This window comes from Poecilia mexicana, unplaced genomic scaffold (genome assembly GCF_051168715.1).
Source record: "Poecilia mexicana isolate PSO_F unplaced genomic scaffold, ASM5116871v1 scaffold_13, whole genome shotgun sequence".
Taxonomy (NCBI): Eukaryota; Metazoa; Chordata; class Actinopteri; order Cyprinodontiformes; family Poeciliidae; genus Poecilia; species Poecilia mexicana.
The window spans coordinates 5,193,205-5,213,072 of NW_028263382.1; the positions used below are offsets into that span (position 1 = coordinate 5,193,205).

Consider the following 19,868-nt stretch of genomic DNA (forward strand, 5'->3'; position numbering starts at 1 on the left):
TAGGGGTCCTCAGTGCTTTTTTTGCTCTAAACTTTTTCATTTCGCCTGTGACCCACCAACCAATCACCTTCCAGTATACACTCTTCCTGTTGTTTAATCTTCATCAGTCACTCTAAACAGTGTATTTGGGCTGCAGTTCATCTTATGGACTTATTTACATTAATTTCACTTAATTATTTTGCTTTTGCTATGACAACTTACTTTTTTGTGTTCATTTAACTCAAAACTTACAAATCTTTAACCTAAAGGAACTTTTCACTTTGACTTAAAACAATTGAGTTCAACGCCAGTTTTGTATCCTAAGTCTGACCAACTCAATTTATTATGATCATCCAACTCAGTTCATTAAGTTCTTCCAACTCAATTTGATAAGTTTTTATAACTTAATTCATAAGGGGGTTTAACATGACAAATTTAAGTCATTCTTACTGAAATCCCTTATTTTCTTCTGATAAACATTTAAAATCTCTTTGACTTAATTCTACAGAAAGTCAACTCAAACTTTTAAGTAGCTCCAAACTACATTTTAATACTCTTTTTACAGTGTCATCTAAATACACAAACCTTTTCCTTAAATGACCTTTTTACTTTGACTTTACTTGAAATAATTAAGTTCGATACCATGTCTGTCCCTCGTCTGACACCATGACTCAGGCTCACCAGGGACACGTTCCCTGGTGAGCCACCGTGGCGCTGTGGGAAGCGTCGTCGTCTCAGAAGGTTGTAGGTTCGATTCCAGCTTCCTCCTCTGCCACATGTTGATGTGCCCCTGGGCTCTTCACCTACAGATCTGCACATTAAATAAATCGACTCCAGCGTAAAGTGCTTTCAGTGTCAAAATGACTGGGAAAGTGCTGCGTAAGTTTATTTACCATTTTTGAAGGAAACTAAATGATTTGAGTAAGACTGACTTACATCTGTCATCTTAAACATACTTAATAAATTTGTTAAAAATAAATTAAATTGAGTTGGATGATTATAATACATTGAATTGGTTAAACTTAATAAATTAAGTTGGATAAACTTAATTGAATTGCTTTACTTATAGAAGCAATTCAGTTAAGTTGGTTCAACTACTTTCTTTATAGAGTGTCATTCTCTAATTATTTTGGATTTTCTGCTGTGATAAACTGTTTGGTTCTCCAGCTGCATCTCATTTTATGACCTTCATTCTGAACTGAAATAATGAATGAATGAACTTCGTCTTCCAGAAAGTTTTTATTAACAATCAAAATGATGAAAACACAAAAACGTTGTAAAGACATTTGAATTAAATCCCATCAAAGAATTCCTGATAGACTGAATATAGAAAAATATAACATAATGCACACAGATATGAATATTTCCAGAAATTAACCCTCTTGATTACAGAAATCATAGTTTTAAAAAAATGTTTTCTCAGATTATCTTCATTTGAGATTAACAATAATCTGACATTTACTTAATGCAAGAGCAGAAGAAAACAATAAGGACATAAATACTTTTTCCCAGCGCTACATTCACTCCTGTTTAGTCGACCAATCAGACGTGAACTTTGACTCATTATCACAAACTCTACATTTAAAGGGACCAGTGCAACTAAACCTCTGGAAAATGGGATTATTAGATTATTGGGAGATTATTAAAGAGATGAGGAGTGTTGAGCTGTTACATCCACGACTGTGGCTCTGAGGGAGGAGTCGTCCCGCCACACGTCGATGGGCCCTGGGCGCTTAACCCCAAACTGCCTACCAATCTGCATATCGGTGTGTGAATGTGTTTCTGAGTGCAAATGGGTGAATGAGACTCTCGGGTAAAAGTGCTTTGAGTGGTCAAAATAACTGGAAAAGCACAATATAAGTTCAGTCCATTTACCTTTAAACTGGAGCTTCTTCTCAGTTCAGGACTTTCATCAGAAAAGCAGTTTTTGTTGAAGCCACAGATCTTCATGGACAAACCAGAGACCTGGAAAAGAACCGGCTGGTTCCTTTTCTCAGCAGAGCCTCAGATAAACGATGAGCTTCGACTGTTACAAAGTGATTCCCAAAGAGACGTTTGATGAAACCGGCCATGCAGATGATTAGCTTGTTATTAGAAACTGTTATTTTAGTGGAGAAGCAGCGGCTCCACCACCAGATTCCCAGGCACACGTCCATGTCAACTAGTCCCTCCGGTCAGGATCCAGGTTTCATGACCGTCACTGAGGGTCAAAACGTAGACGGACCGGTAAATCAACAGCTTTTCTCTTTGGCTCAGCTATTGTGTTTCTGCACATAATTCACATCAACCTGAAGCTAAGCTAACTAGCCTGCATGTGACATTCACATTGTTGAAGCTTTGATCAGGGACGGTCAGTGAGAGTATCACCTTGGCCTCATCACAGCTGCTATCTAAGCGGCTAACGGTGCTAACGGTGCTAACGGTACCGTATCTCCATCCAGCTGTGATGCAAATTTTAAGCAAACATTTAAAATGTTGTAAAAAAGAAAAGAAAAATGTGAGATAAGCGTCTCCAGCGTCTGGTTTGGAGTGAATTAATCAGACTACACAGAGTGATTTTATCAGACGCTACGCATGGCCGTGATAAACAGGAAGTAGAGGTTGCTAGCTAACATGGACCACACATCTCAGATAAATGAAGAGTCTTCCCCTACAAGCTGGAGGCTTGGACTTTGAAATATTCCTGAGTTTTGTGTTTCTGGTAAGGCACACCGGACCAGTGGATGGGAAAATTAGACCTTATTCTGCAAATGTGCTTCCATCTCCCCTCTAGCACATTAACACCAAAACCACCTCAAGCGAGCTTAACAATGATGTTGGGAAATTAAGGATTTTGGGTTTTGCTGGTCCAACCACCTTTTTTGCTGTGATACTTAAAATGAGCAGAACTGAAACAGTGATGGAAACACAGAATGGACCGACTTTCAGACTCGCTTCCTTTGAACCTGAACCACCTGAAGCACGAGTGAAAAAGCCGAAACCTTAGAAAGATTCTGGGAGACGCTCGTAAAACCTTGGAAGTCATTGGTCGACACTAAACAGTCAGCATGACTCTACTGTCAATTTCAGTCAAATAACTGAATAAAGTCCCAAAAATGTGTTGACCTTGATGCTTATGAGGTTATATGATGATTAAATGATGTTTGAGAACACTTCTGTGTTCTTCCTGTTCATAAGAGGATGTTCAGGTTAAACTATTAAAGGTGAAGATCAACGACTTCCCTCCACTGGCGCCAGGTTCAGGATCTGTTGGTGATTCGGTTCCTTCAATAACTCCTGTAAGATGGATTTACAGCGTTTTCTTGAACGTCCAGTTTGGATTTTGGTAAAGATGGGTTCAGGAGCGTGTGAAGTCTACAAGACGCTGGTTTGCTTGGTCAGTGAGACGACTGACAACTTCCTGAGGTTCCTGAGGGAGTTCATCCATCCGTCGCTGCTGCGCCTGTCGGTGGTGTCCGGCTGCGTCGGACTGTCCGTGTTGTTGAAGACCCGCCTCATGGTCATCTGGGCCCGGAACGCCTTGCAGAAGATGAAGTAGATGAGAGGGTCCAAGCAGACGTTGAGGACCGACACCAGGACGGTCAGCTCCTTCAGGTAGAAGAACCACCCTCCCCAGGAGCAGACCAGCTTCTTCATGAAGGCGTAGGGAAGGCGAATCAGGTGGTAGGGGACAAAGCAGATGCAGAAGACCGTGACCAGAACCAGCATGTTCCGCCGGGACTTGGCGAGCTTCTTGGAGTTGCTGGAAATCGACTGATTCTTCTGCGCCTGCGCCAGCCTGCGGGAGGTGCTGTGGTAGAACCAGATGAGGCTGATGAGGACGGCCACAAAGATGGCGGCGGAGCAGGCGTGGATGACCTTGTAGAGCAGGCTGAGCTGATCGCTGTGCAGGACGTCACAGCTGACCATACCGGGCAGATTCTCCTGATCCTTCTGGGTGAGGAGGGACAGGATCACGTAGGAGCTGGTCATCGTCAGGAGGAAACCCCACGTCAACATGGAGATGATGTAAGCGGCTCGGGCCTTGTGGATGAAGTGATTTCCCAAAGGATGGACGATCTTCATGTACCTGCAGGAAAAAGAGCCATCATAAAGTAAAAAACCCAGTAGAACTGATTCCAGCTGCCGGCTGGGTAAAAACTAGGCTGACATGTTCAGGACGTGAAGTTTGGGGTTTTTGTGGTTGTTTGGGACCAGGACTTCCTGTTTCAGACAAAAACCAGCTGACAGTTTAATCAAAACGGAAAGCAGTGGCTCTGGAGATCGACTCAAACTCAAAGGTTTGGTTTGTGTTAGTTATCCTAAAAAACTCTGGTTTAAACTACCTTTTATCTACGAAAACTATTCAAAGAACCTTTATATGAAACTGGCACATGAAGCAGCAAGAAACATTAAGATTAGACAGGAAAAAGATAAGAGATAAAAACTGGCCTAAGAATTACATCAGTGACAAAAGAACTAAACAAATAAACAGTCATTTATATTAAAATCCATTTTTAAGGTTCTTCTTAAGTTTGGAGCAAATGAATTATATTTGTGTTGTAATTCCACTAGAGGGCAGTAGAGTAGAGAAAGTTTCATGTTGAAGCTCAGAACCTTCTGACATTGTTGGTGTCAGACCATTTAAAAGAGGAAAAATGGAAAATAAATGTGTTTAAAGGAGCTCCAGAGGTTCAGGGATCCACCACAGATCTGGACTCGTTCCTGGAGCCGTCGTCCCGATAAGACGCTGGGAGATTATATCTGACATTTGGAAACCCTTACACCAGCTGAAGGAGGATCCACCACCTGGTTTCAGGTGAGGAGTGGGAGAAGACAGATGGCTGGACGGATAGAAAGCGATGCACAGCATCAAAGTTTAATCACGTCGTCACTGAAGGTTCAAAACCGAAACCTGAGCCGCCTCAACCCGTACATTTACCACTTCTCCAAGTCCAGACTGTCAGACCGAGCCAAGCACAGAGATTCTGTGTTTTTGGTCAGAACTGCCACAAACACACAATCTAAGGATTTACTCAGTCAAACCAGCAAAAAAACATTCATGGAGACAGAAAAAGACAAAACCTTCAAAACAGAGAAGATTGTTCAGATGAAACGTTTCAGACTGAATGTAAGAAACTCTCAGGCCCTAAAGGTTGGAGCAGGAAGTCAAATGGTTTCAAGATGGAGATAAAAAAGGAAAGAAAAGAAATAAAATACAATCCGAAACAGGCAACAAGAGCCAAGTCTATCACAGACGTACAACTCGAACTCGGTAACTTCACAGGCTGAGTTTGAAAGAAGCTGTAGAGATTAAAATGTGCATAGATATTTATATATATATATTTATAGATTATTACATCTGCTTGGACTCGAGTTCAGAAAAGGCCAGATTCACAGCTGGGTCTGAGCCAACGACGCTCCAGACATCAGTATTTTTCTGTTAGAGGTTTAACCTCTCAGCTTTCATGGATACATTTAAAAATGTGAACAAGTCGCCTTTCAGGAAGGTGCTGGTAGCAAAGCATCTTAATAACTTCTTTATGTTTTGACTAAACCGCGATCAGGAGGCTTCATATTCCTGAATGGTTTAAACAAAAACAGGGCTGGACTGATAACGAGTGGAAAAGAAAAACCTCCAGGAAACTAGAAGCACTTCAAAGCACTTTCCACTGGTCCTTGTTATCCGGCTCAGTTATTCAAATTAGTTTCATAGTTTTCTATAGGAAGCCCAGCAGAGCCCGGAGCCGCTGGCCTGCCACCGACCGACGCTCCCATTGTGTCGTTGACTTTGCAGCAGCAATCCCTCATGCACATGACAACAGAGAGGAAAAACAGGAAGCTGGACCTGGTTCTGCTGGGTTCTGGTCCAGCAGAACAGAACCGGGCTCAGCGCATGCAGCCATTTCATACCACAGCTCTGAGTCTTCAGACCAGAAAACATTTCAGCTCTGGAGCTGAACAGCAAACTGCAGGAAGTTAGCATGAAGCTTCGCCTGCGTTCGCTAAACCACATCCTTAAACCTGTTCTCAACTTTCAGTGTGAATCTCATGTTAACGAGTTCACACAAATACCTGGTTTCTGATCTGGAGCACCTGAGCCTCTGACCACACAGATACATGCAAAAATGTGCAAATTTAGCACAAGATGCTCCGGTTAGCGGTAGAGAAGGGAGGCAGGCCACGCCCACAAGAAACAAGAAGTAAACGGGTCCAACCGGCCGTCGGGCTCAGACATGTCCCGGCTCTGTTTTCATATTTTCTTGTTGTTATTTACATAGCAGTGATCTTGTTGCCCTGGCAACAATCAGACGTAAAATGAATTTGTGAAAACAGGAAACTGAAAATGTCCCAGCTGAACCCGTTTGGCTTGGTGTCAGTAGCTCAGCCCTAATAAATCCCTGCCTCACTGATCTCGCAGCTTAATCACCAATAAAGACGCAGTCTGAGCTCAAACCGCTGACCGGATAGATTTTAGCCACACTTATTTTTTTTAGATTATTTTTTTCATATTTCACCCAACCTGAGTCAGAAGGATGTCAAACAACCTGCCGACATTTTCCTGGACCCCAGATGTTTTAGTTACAAACACTCAGCGTGTAAAACGACCCACATTGTTTTCCTCTCATCACAAAACACACAGCGGCTCAGTGGGAGGTTAAAACCACAGGATTCCCCTCTGCATAACTTCAGGACAAAGACTGAGAACATCAGATGAGGCAGTTTGATGACCAAGTCCCGCCCCTTTCTCCCACTACAGCTTTATAAAAAATAAAACATAATTTTTTAAAAACTCTGGAGTAAAATAAAACTTTTCACTGTAAAACTATGTAAACAACGATTTAATTAAACATTAAAAAGTACTAAAACATATTTTCAGCCTGACGCTGATCCAACAGGCCATCACATTGCTGTTGTGAAGACAGATCATGAAACGTTATAATCCAGACCATAATAATCAATGCTGCAGTTATTATCTACAGTAGCTCCAATGTAACTTGGTTTAAAGGACCTCAGTGTTTCAACAGTTTTGCAGTTTTCTGGATGTTTGTTCCAGATTAGTAGAGAACAGAAACAGAATTTTATTCAAAGTGCAGCAGCTTAATTTTTCCTAAATTATCAATTAGATCAAATGTTATATCACCCATTATCACTTATATCCTCCGTCTGTCAGACAGAAGAGACAGGGAGCTTTTCAGGTTTGACAGCATCCTCCACAGATGCTTTTCCTTTCTGTAACCTGGCTCCTTCAGCCCCACCTGGTTGCCTCTGCGCCTACAGCAGACGTCCGTTTCTGCAGTGAACTCAACCAACTGTGAGCTTTCAGAGCTGCTCTTTGTCAAATGAACTGCTGGTCTTAAAGGGACAGATTGAATTAGAGAAAAAAACTCTGCTAAGATACATCTTCCATCTTCATCATTTCCCTCAGTCCGTGAACGAAGAGGCCAGCAGGGAATCCTCCCGATTTCCTCAAATCACCATGTAAGCTAACGAGGACGCAAAGGCAGAAACACGTCGTGACGAGGTAATGATCATCTTTTGAACTGCTGTGAATCTGTTTATAGTAACAAGTTTTCCTTTGGATTGTTTTCTGTGTGGATGTTGGTCAGCAGAAATGGCTCCTGGTCTTTAGCCTAAAGAGAAATCCTCCAACACTAAAATCCTCCATCTTGTTTCCATCTGGTGAAGAAGGAAGTTGCTCTCAGTGTCTTCAGAGGTTTTGTGTCGTTTCCTTCAGTGGTTCTTGGTGCAGCGCCCCCACAGGCCAGGAGGGGAACAGGTTGGTTTGACTCAGAGCCACAGCAGCTGGAGGTGGAGCAGATGATGGAGTTCTGGTTCCAGTAGAACCGGGTCGACTGGACTGAAGGAGGAGAAGACAGCCAGAAACTGGGGACTTGATTACTAAACGCTGGTGGGTGGGTAGGTGGAAGACAGGAGGACTGTGGTTGGACAGAGGGACACTGAGGGAGAAGTGACACCAACGATCATCAACACAGTAGAAATAAAAGTTGGTACGAAGTTGTCAACAGGAACAATCTAAATTCAGCAGATGGTGACTGGAGGACTTCATGCTGTTTTCACTGCAGGTCCTCGTGTTGAGCGTCCATCTTGTTTTATTCATGCTGGGCTAGCTTGGACATGTCAGCCTGTCTGCAGACAGACGGATGAGCCTCCGGTTGTTTTATTGGTCCCAGCCAGAAATAATGTTGGTACCTTATAAATCGGCCCAGTCCCATTTATAACCTGCTTCCATATTTCATTGTTGAATTATTCGTATTGTTGTTGATAAATAGCAAACGCTTACTATTATCCAGTTAAATCCTGCTTTGAAAGGACAAAATCAAAATATTTTTCAGTGTTTGAACCATAAAACGTAAAGATATTTGTGTTTTATTGATTATTTTATTTTGGGCAGAAAATCTTCTGTCATTGGAAATCTGTCAACTTCCCTTTAAATGGCGTCTCATTTAAAGGGACAGTGGGCTGGACTAACGAACAACCTGCTCATTCCTCTGATTAGATTTGCTTAGAGTCGTTTTTATGGAACCAGAAAAGCAGAAAGGCATTTCACCAAGTCAGTAATTGATTTAACAAATATGAAGCCTCAGGATTTTCCAAGAGAACCAGAAGAAAGAACTTTAGTGAACAACAAGACAAGACCTCTGGATTGAATTGCTGAATGTTAATTTGTTTGCATTTAAAGCCGCAGCATGCCGTTAGGTATCTGAGTTTGGATCCATCAAAACCTTTTCTGCTCCTTCAGCTCCAGAGCTAACGCAGACAGACTGCAGCTCTGCTACAAACTGCCACTCAAACATCCCAAAATGACACCAGCTTATGCTTTGCAGACACTTTAACCCCTATTGACACTGAAACTGAAACTGGTTTCACCTCTTACTGCATGATTTATTCAGATAGCAATAATCCGACCCAGGGGCTCTGCCAGGAATCTTTGGCCCCCTGACAAAAGCTTCCATTGGGCCCCCCTGACCAGCTGCTGTTACAATTTCTTGAGTCTATTTGACCCATAAAAAGCGTCACAATTTTAAAGGCCTGCATCTGCCTTGCTCTCTTTGGTTCAATACTGATAACTAGTACAATATTTTCTGGTCATGAATTTTAATTGCAAGAGTAAAATTCAATCCACATCCAGTCTGCAAGTAGGTTGTTTACATTTTTCTATTAGTTTTAGATACTGAAATGTCTCTACCAACAAGCAACCATCAAAAGCAACGTGCAAAATACACATAAAACAATCCAGACTTCTCAAAATGTTATGTAGTTGCATTTTATTCAAGCTGCAGTACATAACTTTAATAAAAATATGTTTTCTCCATATTTGTTAAAGCTGTCACCATGTTGTAGCAGTTTGTTATGAGACAGATAATCTGTGAAAACAATCAATCTCCTCCATCTGCTTCCTGAATTACTATTACTGGCTAAAGTAATGAACCGTTCTGACCAAAACAACCAATCAGAACCAGGAGGAGGGTCTTAGCGCTGCCAATCATCCTCATTCACTCACTGCTAAATGTGCTAATGGGGGAGAAACAACTTATTACAAGAAACTGTTTATCTGCCATCATTGGTAGCTATGCTAACTAAACTGAGCATTCACAGTTTGAATCTGCATAGCTCCGTGCTATGCTAGCTGCAGCACGGCACAAATCGAGGGTGAGGAAGGATGAGCAGCACCACATGAGATTGTGATTGACAGCACTAAAATTCTCCTGCCACTGACTGGTTGTTTCAAGCACTGGGAGAAGGCAGAGGAAACAGATTTTCACAGATTACCTCTCATACCAAACTGTCACAACATAATGACAGTTTTAAAAAATATGTGGAAAAAATATATTTTTATAAAAGTTACATACTGCAGCTTTAATTTCACTCAGGAGAGAACAGGTCAGGAGGGACGTGGGTTAGAGCTGCTGCTGACTGACTCTTCTGTTGTTAAGTGGTTAAAGGTACAAGGGACAAGTTAAATATATGAATATGTTGGTATTTTTTTTCCTTAATTCATTAAATGCTAATGAAATGGAGGTAATCAGCAGTCTGTAGCTAAGCTAATTATGCTAAATGGTTGATAATCTCCCACAGTCTACTCACCTCTCGGAGAAAAACTGGGTTATAAATTCACACTCTCGCCTTTTTCTCCCTCTCCCTCTATTTTTTTTCTTTTTCTTTTTTGAAAACCTGACTTAATAACTTTTCTTAGCAGCATAGTAGCTGCCACAGTCGTTCCTGTTTTCCACTGACTGCAGCTGAACAGCGTCACGGTGAAGCTCCAAGCAGGAACGAACCATTTAACGCAGATCCAGGGGGTTCAGGGCAAATATGGAGGCGTTTGTTGATCTGGGAGGGGTAACATTAAATTTTTACTGCTAAAAACAATCTTCGAAAATACAATATGATTAATTTTGTAATTGACAGGGCCCTGATTTTTTGTTTTGTTTTGTTTAATTTCTATGAACAATAAATAAATGACCAAACTGCTGTCCGATATGTTCCTGAATGTAAAACAGGCATCAGCGGATTTGTTCGGTCCTGGATTAAGCTGTAATCGCTTAATCCGTCTGTAGGGCTATCAGCCCTACAGACGGATGTGAAGCTATGTTCTGGTTTTAAATCTATTTCTGCATTTCTAGAATGTATAATTTGTCATCTGTCAGCCAAAGCACGTCACAGTTTTTATATCTTTACATCATCTCTATGCAGAGGATCCAGGACATAAATAGTGTTTCATTCTGTTTCTGTGTATCTTTGGCAGATAATATGCAAATGAATGAATCAATGAATGAATGAATTTTGGGGTTGCTTTCTTCTTGTAATATGTTGGAATGACCTGAAAATAATCTGAGATGCTTTCAGTTGGTCGTTTCTGGTCGATGCTGTGCAATAGCTCAGGCCTACCTGTTGGCGGCGATGTAGCCCATGAACAGGATGCTGGCGTACATGTTGAGGTAAAAGGCGGAGGCGCCGAAGTTGCAGTAGACCTGTCGGATGAGGGTGGAGTTGGTGGAGAAGTTCATGATGCGCAGCGGGAGGCAGAGGCTGATGAGGAAGTCGGAGGCCGCCAGGTTCTTCAGGAAGACGGTGACGCTGCTGGACGCCTGGCGCTGCGACACGCAGAAATAAACCCGCAGCGTGAATCCGTTCAGGACCAAACCCACCTGAGGACGACAGGAACCGAGTCACACTGCAGCGTCGACAGCGAGCCATGAAGCTCCAACCAAACACTCACCAGAAAAATAAGACTGTAGATCACCATGAAGAAGGTGTTGGCCGATTTGTGAACGGGTTCACATTCGGTGGAGTTGCTGTTATTCGTCGTCTCTGGGAGGACGGACGGCGAGTCTGGACCGGCTCCTTTAAAGTGACTCATTTTCAGACGACGGCAGCTGTTCTGAAATAAAGTGAAGGTAGAATAAATGCTTTTAGCTCCAACAAGGTGATTAAAAGCTCAGCATGCTGTAGCTCACATTATTCTGGTTCCGTGGTTTCATGTAGCTGATTTAGCTAACCTTATTTCAGGCTACCGTTTTTAGCTCAGTGTGGTTTAGTCATCAGTTTCATTGTCGGCGTGCTCTAATTTAATTCAGCTTAAATTTCCATGTGCTAGCTAAACTTGACTTATTTTTAGCTCATATTAGCTTGTCTTTGCTATGTTTAGTTTCAGGTAGCTAGCTTATGTTTACCTTATTTCATCTTAGCTTTGTTACCTTTTCCTCAGCCTTCCCTTATTTATCTTAGATCGCCTTTGCTTTGCTTAATCTATATTAAAATTAATTTAATTCTTCACTCTTGAGAATTACACCTCGTCTCTCAGCTTTGCTTGATGAAAAAAGCTTTAGCTCATATTTTGTCTCAGTTTACCTGAACACATGATCTCTGTTGGTTTATTTTAGCCAACCTCAGCTCATAGCCATCACTTAGCTTAGCATATTTAACATGACTTAAATTAATTATGTTTCGCCTGATTTCCTTTGATTTAACTGTTCTTAACCTTTTCCAAGACTTTAGTTTAGTTAGTTTAATTGTTCTTAGCTTTTTAAAGCTTAGCTTGGTGTATTATAACTTAGGTTAGCACATCTAAGTTAAATGGACTTAAATTAATGACTATTAGCCTACCTTAGCTTGGTTTAACAGATCGTACCTATTATTAGCATCTCCTATCTTAGTTTTAGCTTACTTTAGCTGAACTCCGATTACCTTTGTTAATTTAGGTTATCTTTGTTCATAATTTAACATAATAAAGTTAAATAGTGAATTTCAGATTGTGTTTATCATCACATCTGATTAAATACGTCAAGAATCTACTCCAGTATTTACGGGAACCCCTCTCATCAGAGGTTTTATCTTTTGCGTCAGTGGCCTTTCATCTCAGAGACGTTGGTTCACATGGAAAGTATGTCGTATTTTATTTTCAACCTGAAACATTGTGGGCCAGACTGAGGTCAGGTTCTGAACATTAATCACCATCTCTGCCCTCCGAAAGTGAGAAGCAGCTTATCGAAACATCAAACATCTGCAGTCAGCCACAAACAGGCAGACTGTTGATAGAAACATTAACAGTCATGAGAACGCGCTGCTCACATGCTGAGGCAGATTTCTGCTCAGTTTATTAAAATGTTGAAGGAAATATCTGCTTATGTGGCAGCATGCATGGAAAAAAACAACTGGGAGCAACAAGTTGTTTGTGGTAAAGTTATTCATGTTTGGCTTCACAGCTCGGCCTTCATCTGGTGGCAGGCAGGAACTTTACAAACCAGTTCAGCACAGACATTTTTATTATCATAGGTGTGAAAGGTTTCCCCCAGCAACCCTGCCGGCCTAACAGTCCACCGTGGTTTTGTAGTAAAAGATGTTAAGTTGGCAGGAAATGTAAAAATATTACTGGGTTATTATAAGTTACAGGAAAACATCACCAGTGAAAAGCCACACAAACCCACAGCTAGTCTTAAAAACATCAAATCAAAATTAAAATGAATATCAATTATTTGCACTTCTGTTTAATCCAAATTAAGTCAGCAGCTCCATCGGGCCCCCAGGGCTTCAGGGGCCATAAATGCTGATATTCTAACACAGATTCATAAATGTAACATTTATTTATTGAGATGATCAATGCTGCTGAATTTGGTTTAATGCTTTCAGCTTAAATTAAAAGATTTTAAACTGTTTAACATTTAAATGTAAGATTTTAAGGAGCTGGTAGGTTTACTTTGTAAAACTTCAAAGAACAATATTCATAGCTAATTGTTTTGTTGCCATAGCAACAATCTGATGCTGCGAGTTTAATCTTTGAGTTTGAGCTGTTTGTTCACAGATACAAATGAATAAACTGGATTATAGCTGATTGTTTTTAGGTTGGCCAGTTAAACTCCTCCTCCTCTCCCAGATTAAATGTAACACAGAAGCTGTTAGAGCTGCTGATGTTGTAGCTACAGGGGCCCCTCAGTCAGATTCTGCCCCAGGCCTCATCAGCCTTGGACCGGCCCTGCAGGATGAGGTAAATCTGCTGCACTGAGCAGAGATGAGCAACAAACAGGAGATTTAATTCAATGCTGCTAATGTGGCTTTAGCAGCTCTGACATTTCATGTCTGCTGAGTTTTAATAAGAATCTCAGAAACTGTTTTGGTTGCTGGAGTTTATGGGACGAGAGTTTCAGATCTCTGCTCGGCCGCACGCATCAACTCTGGCTACGTGGACAAAGCATTTGGTGTGGGTTGGTGCATCTGTAACCAGAAAAATAATAATAATATAAAACCAGCGTAATGTGTGACATCGAGGAGAGGCTAAAGCTCCTCCAGGGGTTTAACCACCAACACTCCGGGAACAAGAACTCTGTCAGTGCAGACAGAGCCACTTGCTCTGTGAGCGTGAGGAGAAGTTTTGGTAAGAAAGACATGAAGTCCTGCTTTCAAAATGAAAGTGTGTGCTCTTGGATTATGATAGAATAATTTCTCTCATATTCATTCAGTAAAACTGAAACTGCGGCTGTGAAATGTTACTTAAACTTCAAGAAAATATTCCAGATTAGGCCACCCTGGCTGGTTGAGGTAAATTTCAGAAGTGTACTTCCTCTTACAAATCGACTTCTGCTTTCATCTGCTTAGTTAATGTTGAGCCCAAACCTCATGAGAAACAAGATTTATGTTGTAGTGATATTTGGTAAAAGTGTTTAGCTTTGAGCTAAATATTTAGCTCGCTAACCAAATATTTAATTTTAAACTTAAATAACCCAGATTATTGCTGCTAATCTCTGACTGTGTAACATCACAAATTGCTCCCCGTTCTTTATTTTATTTAGTTCATGGATTACTGGATAAGGACGTGGTAATGCTGCTTCTACCAAACACCCGACACTGATGAGACTCCAGCTAATGACTGCAGCAGCAGAAGCTAAGAGTCTGAATTTCAATTTTCTCTTGATTTGGTGGATTTTAACAGATAAATGCTCTGCTCCTGTTTCCATGATATCAAGAAGTAAACAGAGGGCGGGTGGCGGCGGTTAGCCTGACAAACTAATCCCTTCACAAATGGCCCTGCATCCCATGCAGACTGCTTTTTACCGTGGCAGATTGACTCACAGCCCAGGGCGTCATTCCATCAGGGGGCGGCATGCGTTCTCAAACAAAAACATTAGCCATCAGTTTTTTCTCATGTTTTGAACCTTCATCCAATGAGAAGTTGGCAATGGATGAACGTGTGAATGTTCATGATACTGAAGTTGGTATCTGACTGACAGACTCCTGTTCAGTCCCATATTTAAAGGGCAAGCACACCGTTGCGCTAACAGCATGCTAACTGCTGGTGGTCGTCTCCAGAACAGCGGAGAACCAAACTGTGAACAAAGATCTTTTTTATTTCCATCTTATGCAGTTTGGTTCCTGCTCTGATCAGTTAATTATCACAGCAGTTCAAGGAAAACAAATTAAACTTCAAAGAAATGAGTAGGAACTCATTTGCTGACATGAAAATAGCCTTTGAAGCTGTAGACCGCAGGATTTGATTAGTCAAATTGAGTCATTCTGATGTCTCACTGGAAGTGGGCGGATTGATGCCATGTAAAAAACAAACTAACAAACTAAGATGGTGTCAGGGCAGCTAAATCTGCAGGGCGCAGTGGAGTCCCTCAGGGCTCCCTGCTAGAGCCGTCCTGTTCTGGCTGCAGCGACATTAACACCAGGCAGAGACGCCGCAGAATGAATGCATCTAATTCAGAGCTGCCTCTAAAATTTAGTCTCAATTTCAAGGTTCAGGAAAGTGATGTGAAAACGTGATCAGATGCTGAGAGCAGATCGATGAGGCAAACCTTCCCGCTGAACAGAAACCGACGTTTTAACTCGAGAGGAACAATCTAGAGTTGTAGATCTAGATCTTCAGTTCTTCCAGCTGGAAACCAGAGATCAGGCTGACCTGCGACCTCTAACCCAAACTTTCAGAACCACATAAAGATGGTTCCAAAGTCGGCCTTCGGAGGACTAGTGTCAGTTTTTATGCTATAACATAAATTTTAGTTTGGGTTCAAACTTTTCATCTTTCCTTTTCTGTAATGTGACGTTTTGCCAGTTGTTTCCTTTTCATCATGTAAAGCTCTTTTTACACCCTGTTGCTGAAATGGGTTTTATAAATAAATTTGCTGCACAAATTATATCCTGGACAGTGGTGCAGCTGGTAGAGCTGTTGTTCGATTCCCGGCCCCGGGTCTTTCTGCATGGAGTCTGCATGTTCTCCCTGTGCATGGTAAACCAATCCTCCAGCTGCAGCTGATCCAGAAGCTGCTGCTGCTGCTCTGACTAAAACCAGGAAGATGGAGACATAACACCAGTTTTAAGGTCCCTACACTTTAAAATACTGTTAGTTTATAAACCACTGAACGGTTTAGCACCACAACACATTAAAGATCTGTTATTGCTGTACCAACATCTAGACCCCTCAGATCTTCTGGTTCTGGTTCTGCTCTGCATCCAGAACCAGAACCAAATGAGGAGAAGCAGCATTCAGTTTCTATGCACCACAAATCTGAAACAAACTTCCAGAAAACTGTAAAACAGCTGAAACACTGAGAGCCTTTAAATCTCAACTTTAAACCTGTTTAGAGCTGCTTATGGCTAAATTAGGGTTAGAGTGGGTTTGATGTTTTTAATGTTTTTATCTTTACTTTTATCTATTTATTCATTTCTTTTAAATGGCGTTTTAACTAAAACTCTGTAAATTCTGTCCTCTCAGGCGACGGGGATTTTTCAAAATCTCTTTCTCTTTCTTACTGTTTATTCAATGCCACATGCTGTTTTTATTTTTTTTCTTTAATTATGTGAAGCTCTTTGAAATGCCCTGCTCCTGAAATGTGCTATACAAATAAAATTTGATTGATTGATTGAACATGTTTGATTCCTCATATTGATGCATGATCTGTTTTGGCAGAAATCAGGAATATTTAAATTTAACTTATATTTAATGTCTGCTGCAAAAGTCATACTGCACAGATTGAATGAATCTGGACTGAACTTAAGGATCTCTAACCTAATCTGTAAAACGTCAAACTGGATTATTTGTTATTTATATTGGAAACATTAAAAGATCCAAACTTTTTTTTCAGACTGAACTTTTCCTGCTTCAGGTCCGTAAACATTAAATTATTTCTGTTTGGCAAATGGCAGAAAAATGAGACGGACATTTTTTTATTTTAGAGAATTTGATTAAATCTTTTTAATAGAAAGATTTAAATCCTGAAATAATTATTGTGACCCAAACGAACCCAAAACAGGAACGGTTAAAATCAGATTTAATACCAAACAGAATAATCTTTTCTATAAATTTGTGGTAAAACCTCCTGAGTCCAGGAATCAGTCCACATGGAGACGAATCAGAATTAAACTAAAAACACAGATCAGCTTTAAAACATGCAGAGAAATGGAAAAAACGAGAGCGTAGAAAGCAGAACAGAACCTCGTGATTCGGATAGAAAGCTGCTCCCACTTCTCTATTGTCTGCTTTGAAGATAGACTCATCAAAATATCAACCTATAAATTCTTAAAACCTCTAATATTCTGTCCGTCTGACGGATATTTATCCCTCTGGGAGGCAGAACACCTGAGATCCTTCACCTGCGCGTCTGAGAAACGTGTTCTCATTTACAGCCAATCTGCAGATTTCGTCTCTCCACACCAAGAAGCTGTTGCAGAAACCGCTGAACCACATCAGAGAGAAAACCTGAACCGAAGGAAGCAGCTGCTTCCCAGCCTGCTTCCAGGTGTGAAACCGCCGCAGCTCCTCCAATGTTCAGTAAACTGAGTAATGATGGATCTGAAGCAGATCTAAACATGAAGCGTGACCTGATGAACTCCAGCCATCCACAGAGCCAGATCAGCAGCAGAGTTAAAGCTGGACATGAGCAGATTTACCTGCTGGACTCACCTGTGTGCGTCTGCCAGCCTGAACCTGCAGATTACTGCTCTGACTTCCTCCCTCTGTGAGCTGCGCTGCGATCGCAGCGTTGCCCTCCTCGCTGCTGCCGGGGGGAGGAGGAAGAGAAAAACAGAAACTTGTCTGCACTGCTGCTCATTTGCAAAGCAAAAAAAAAACTCAGTTTTCCTGGTCTGCTGTTTTCCAGAGAAAACTGGTTTACAGGCTGCAGGAGGAAGAAGCTGATAATGAGGCCTGTGTTGTTCTGCTGAAGGAAACGCTGCTTATCAGGGAAACGAGGAGCTGCAGCTGGAGGCGTCTGATTCTCTGGGGTTTCCTCCAGCTTGAGACGAACCGCTTCAGTAAGGCTTCATTTGAAGGTCTGCATGAGACTGGATGACTCTTCATGAGCCAAACATGCAGAAAGACTCCAGGTCGATGAGTCATGTCAGTCTTATGCAAACCACCTGAAGTAAAACGTTCCCATCATTTCTATCCAGAACATCAGCAGATCAGATCTCTGGTCAGGATGAGTTTAGTGTTCGTCCTTCAGGTGGAGTCCCGCTGGGCTCGTCGTTTTCACTTCCTGCTGCTGTCTGGAGCGATTCTAACTCACTACCGGGTATCCATCACTATCCATCTCATCTGCTGATCTGCTGGCTGACAGTAGCTTTGCTTCCATCAAATTGTTATGTGGAATTTTAGCAAACTTTCAAAAAAGAAAGAAAATTTGAATTCAGCGTATTTCCATCTACTAGTGTGAAGCGAATCAGCCAGGCTAAGCAGGTGGACCCCACATCGCAGAAACTCTCTGAGCTCGACGTTTGGATGGGGAACATTCTCAGTTTGGTGCCTCTGGTAAGGCACAGATACATTATGTCTTTCCATGTTTTTTCACTTTCTTTTTTTTTTTTTTTGGAAAAGCCAAGAAGTGCCTCAAGTGACCGAAAAACCTTTTTGTGAAACTAGAAAGTTATTTCTAATTTTTCCGTTTCCGACACCATTTATCAAACTGCATAAAAATGCTGATGGAAACACGACTAATGGCAAAACACACAGAGGAATGAATGTAACCCTTTGGTGGCCATCACAGAAGATTTAACTCACCTTAAATCAAAACCAGAGTGATTATTTTGAAATAATCAACACCTGAGCAGAAACATTCAGGCGTCTGTTACTCCAGACTCGACTGTTAGAAACAAACTGATGGCTCATCTGACCCCGGTTCTGGTCCTGCTGGAGGTTTCTTCCTGTTAAAGGGGAGTTGTTCCCCTCCACTGTCGCTACATGCTAACTTTGATAATAAACTGAACCTGATGCATTGATTCTCTGATGAATCCTGACAGGAAAAGCCTGGGTTAGGGTGTCGCCATGACTTCTGGGTGTTCTGGTTAAATCTGAGGCCAGATGTGAACTGGACCCGATCCTGAAGCCATCTTTGAGCTGGTTGATCCAAACTCTGGTTCTGTGTTGCTTCAGGTCACACTTTGACCCATTTTACTCAGAAACTTTAAGTTTACAGCCAGAAAGTTGATAAAATACACAATCTGACGTTTTAATAAACCGGGATATTCTGCCGCCGTTTTCTCTCTACCTGGACCCAAACTGCTGATCGGACTGTGGGAACCCTGCGGTTCTTGGTTGGTTCTGTGTGAGGTTCTGATGACCCTGCAGGGGTCCAGGCACTGGAGGTTCTGTGGAGATGATTTACATCAATAAAAATGGGTGTAGAACTGGAGCAGCCACTAGAGGGCAGCAGAGGGATGAAGGTGACCGGCAGTTACCGAAGCAACCAACAGTCACATGCAGACTTCATGCAGAAAGAGGCTGGGATTTTAACCCACAACCCAGCAGTGCCACCAGTTTAGCTTAAAGTAGCTCTCTCCCAACATTTTTAACGGATTGTTTCTCAGAAAACCGGTTGAGGTTTATTTTCTTTTCTTATCGGTCCGATCTGAGGAGCCGGTTTGTGAGGCAGCATTCCTGCTACCAGGAAGTCTGCAGGGATTCTCCCTGAAGAGGGAAAAACATCAAGATTAGATAAACCGCAGGAGGAGGAGCAGCTGTTTGGCTCCTGCTGAAAAAACCAACAGTTCTGGTCCAGATCAGGAGTCCAACCAGCTGAATGAACCAGCCGGACCGCCCCGACTTTATTCTCTGAGATTCATTTTCATTACAATCTAAACTTGACAAACAGAACAAAACTTTACGTGATTTTTACTTCATATCTGGTAAAAAATTAAAATAACTTTAAAATTAATCAGAGCCAATAAACAGAATCTTATGAAACAGTAAATGTGTTTGACTGGAGCCGGTTTAATGCAGAAAAGATTTTTATCCCCAACACCTTCAGTTCTCATCAAAATCAGTCCTGTGTGTTTTATGTTGCAGTTATTGGGAGCAAAACTGACTTCCTGTCAAGGACATTAAGTGATTCAATTGGATTGATTATTTAAGCAGAAATAAGTGAAATCTGTTGGATTCTCACCTGATATTCAAA

General features: G+C 41.6%; 1 protein-coding gene across 1 annotated transcript; it reads right to left on the bottom strand.

The window, feature by feature from the left end:
• Window positions 1-1,199: 1,199 nt before the first annotated feature.
• On the bottom strand, window positions 1,200-17,910 carry LOC106905675 (P2Y purinoceptor 14-like). Its single transcript, XM_014970621.2, has 4 exons — window positions 17,381-17,910; window positions 11,204-11,365; window positions 10,873-11,132; window positions 1,200-4,048 (listed from the first exon to the last, which is right to left on the bottom strand). The coding sequence occupies exons 2-4, from the start codon at window positions 11,342-11,344 to the stop codon at window positions 3,334-3,336; spliced, it is 1,116 nt and encodes a 371-aa protein (XP_014826107.1). The 5' UTR covers window positions 11,345-11,365; window positions 17,381-17,910; the 3' UTR covers window positions 1,200-3,333.
• Between the last annotated feature and the right edge of the window lie 1,958 nt (window positions 17,911-19,868).

Excerpts from the sequence above, each read along its gene's own strand:
- LOC106905675 (XM_014970621.2), bottom strand. The coding sequence starts at position 11,344 with ATGAGTCACTTTAAAGGAGCCGGTCCAGACTCGCCGTCCGTCCTCCCA. Across the intron at positions 11,133-11,203 it reads TCTACAGTCTTATTTTTCTG|GTGGGTTTGGTCCTGAACGG; the intron begins GTGAGTGTTTGG and ends TGTCGTCCTCAG. Across the intron at positions 4,049-10,872 it reads GGCTACATCGCCGCCAACAG|GTACATGAAGATCGTCCATC; the intron begins GTAGGCCTGAGC and ends TTTTTCCTGCAG.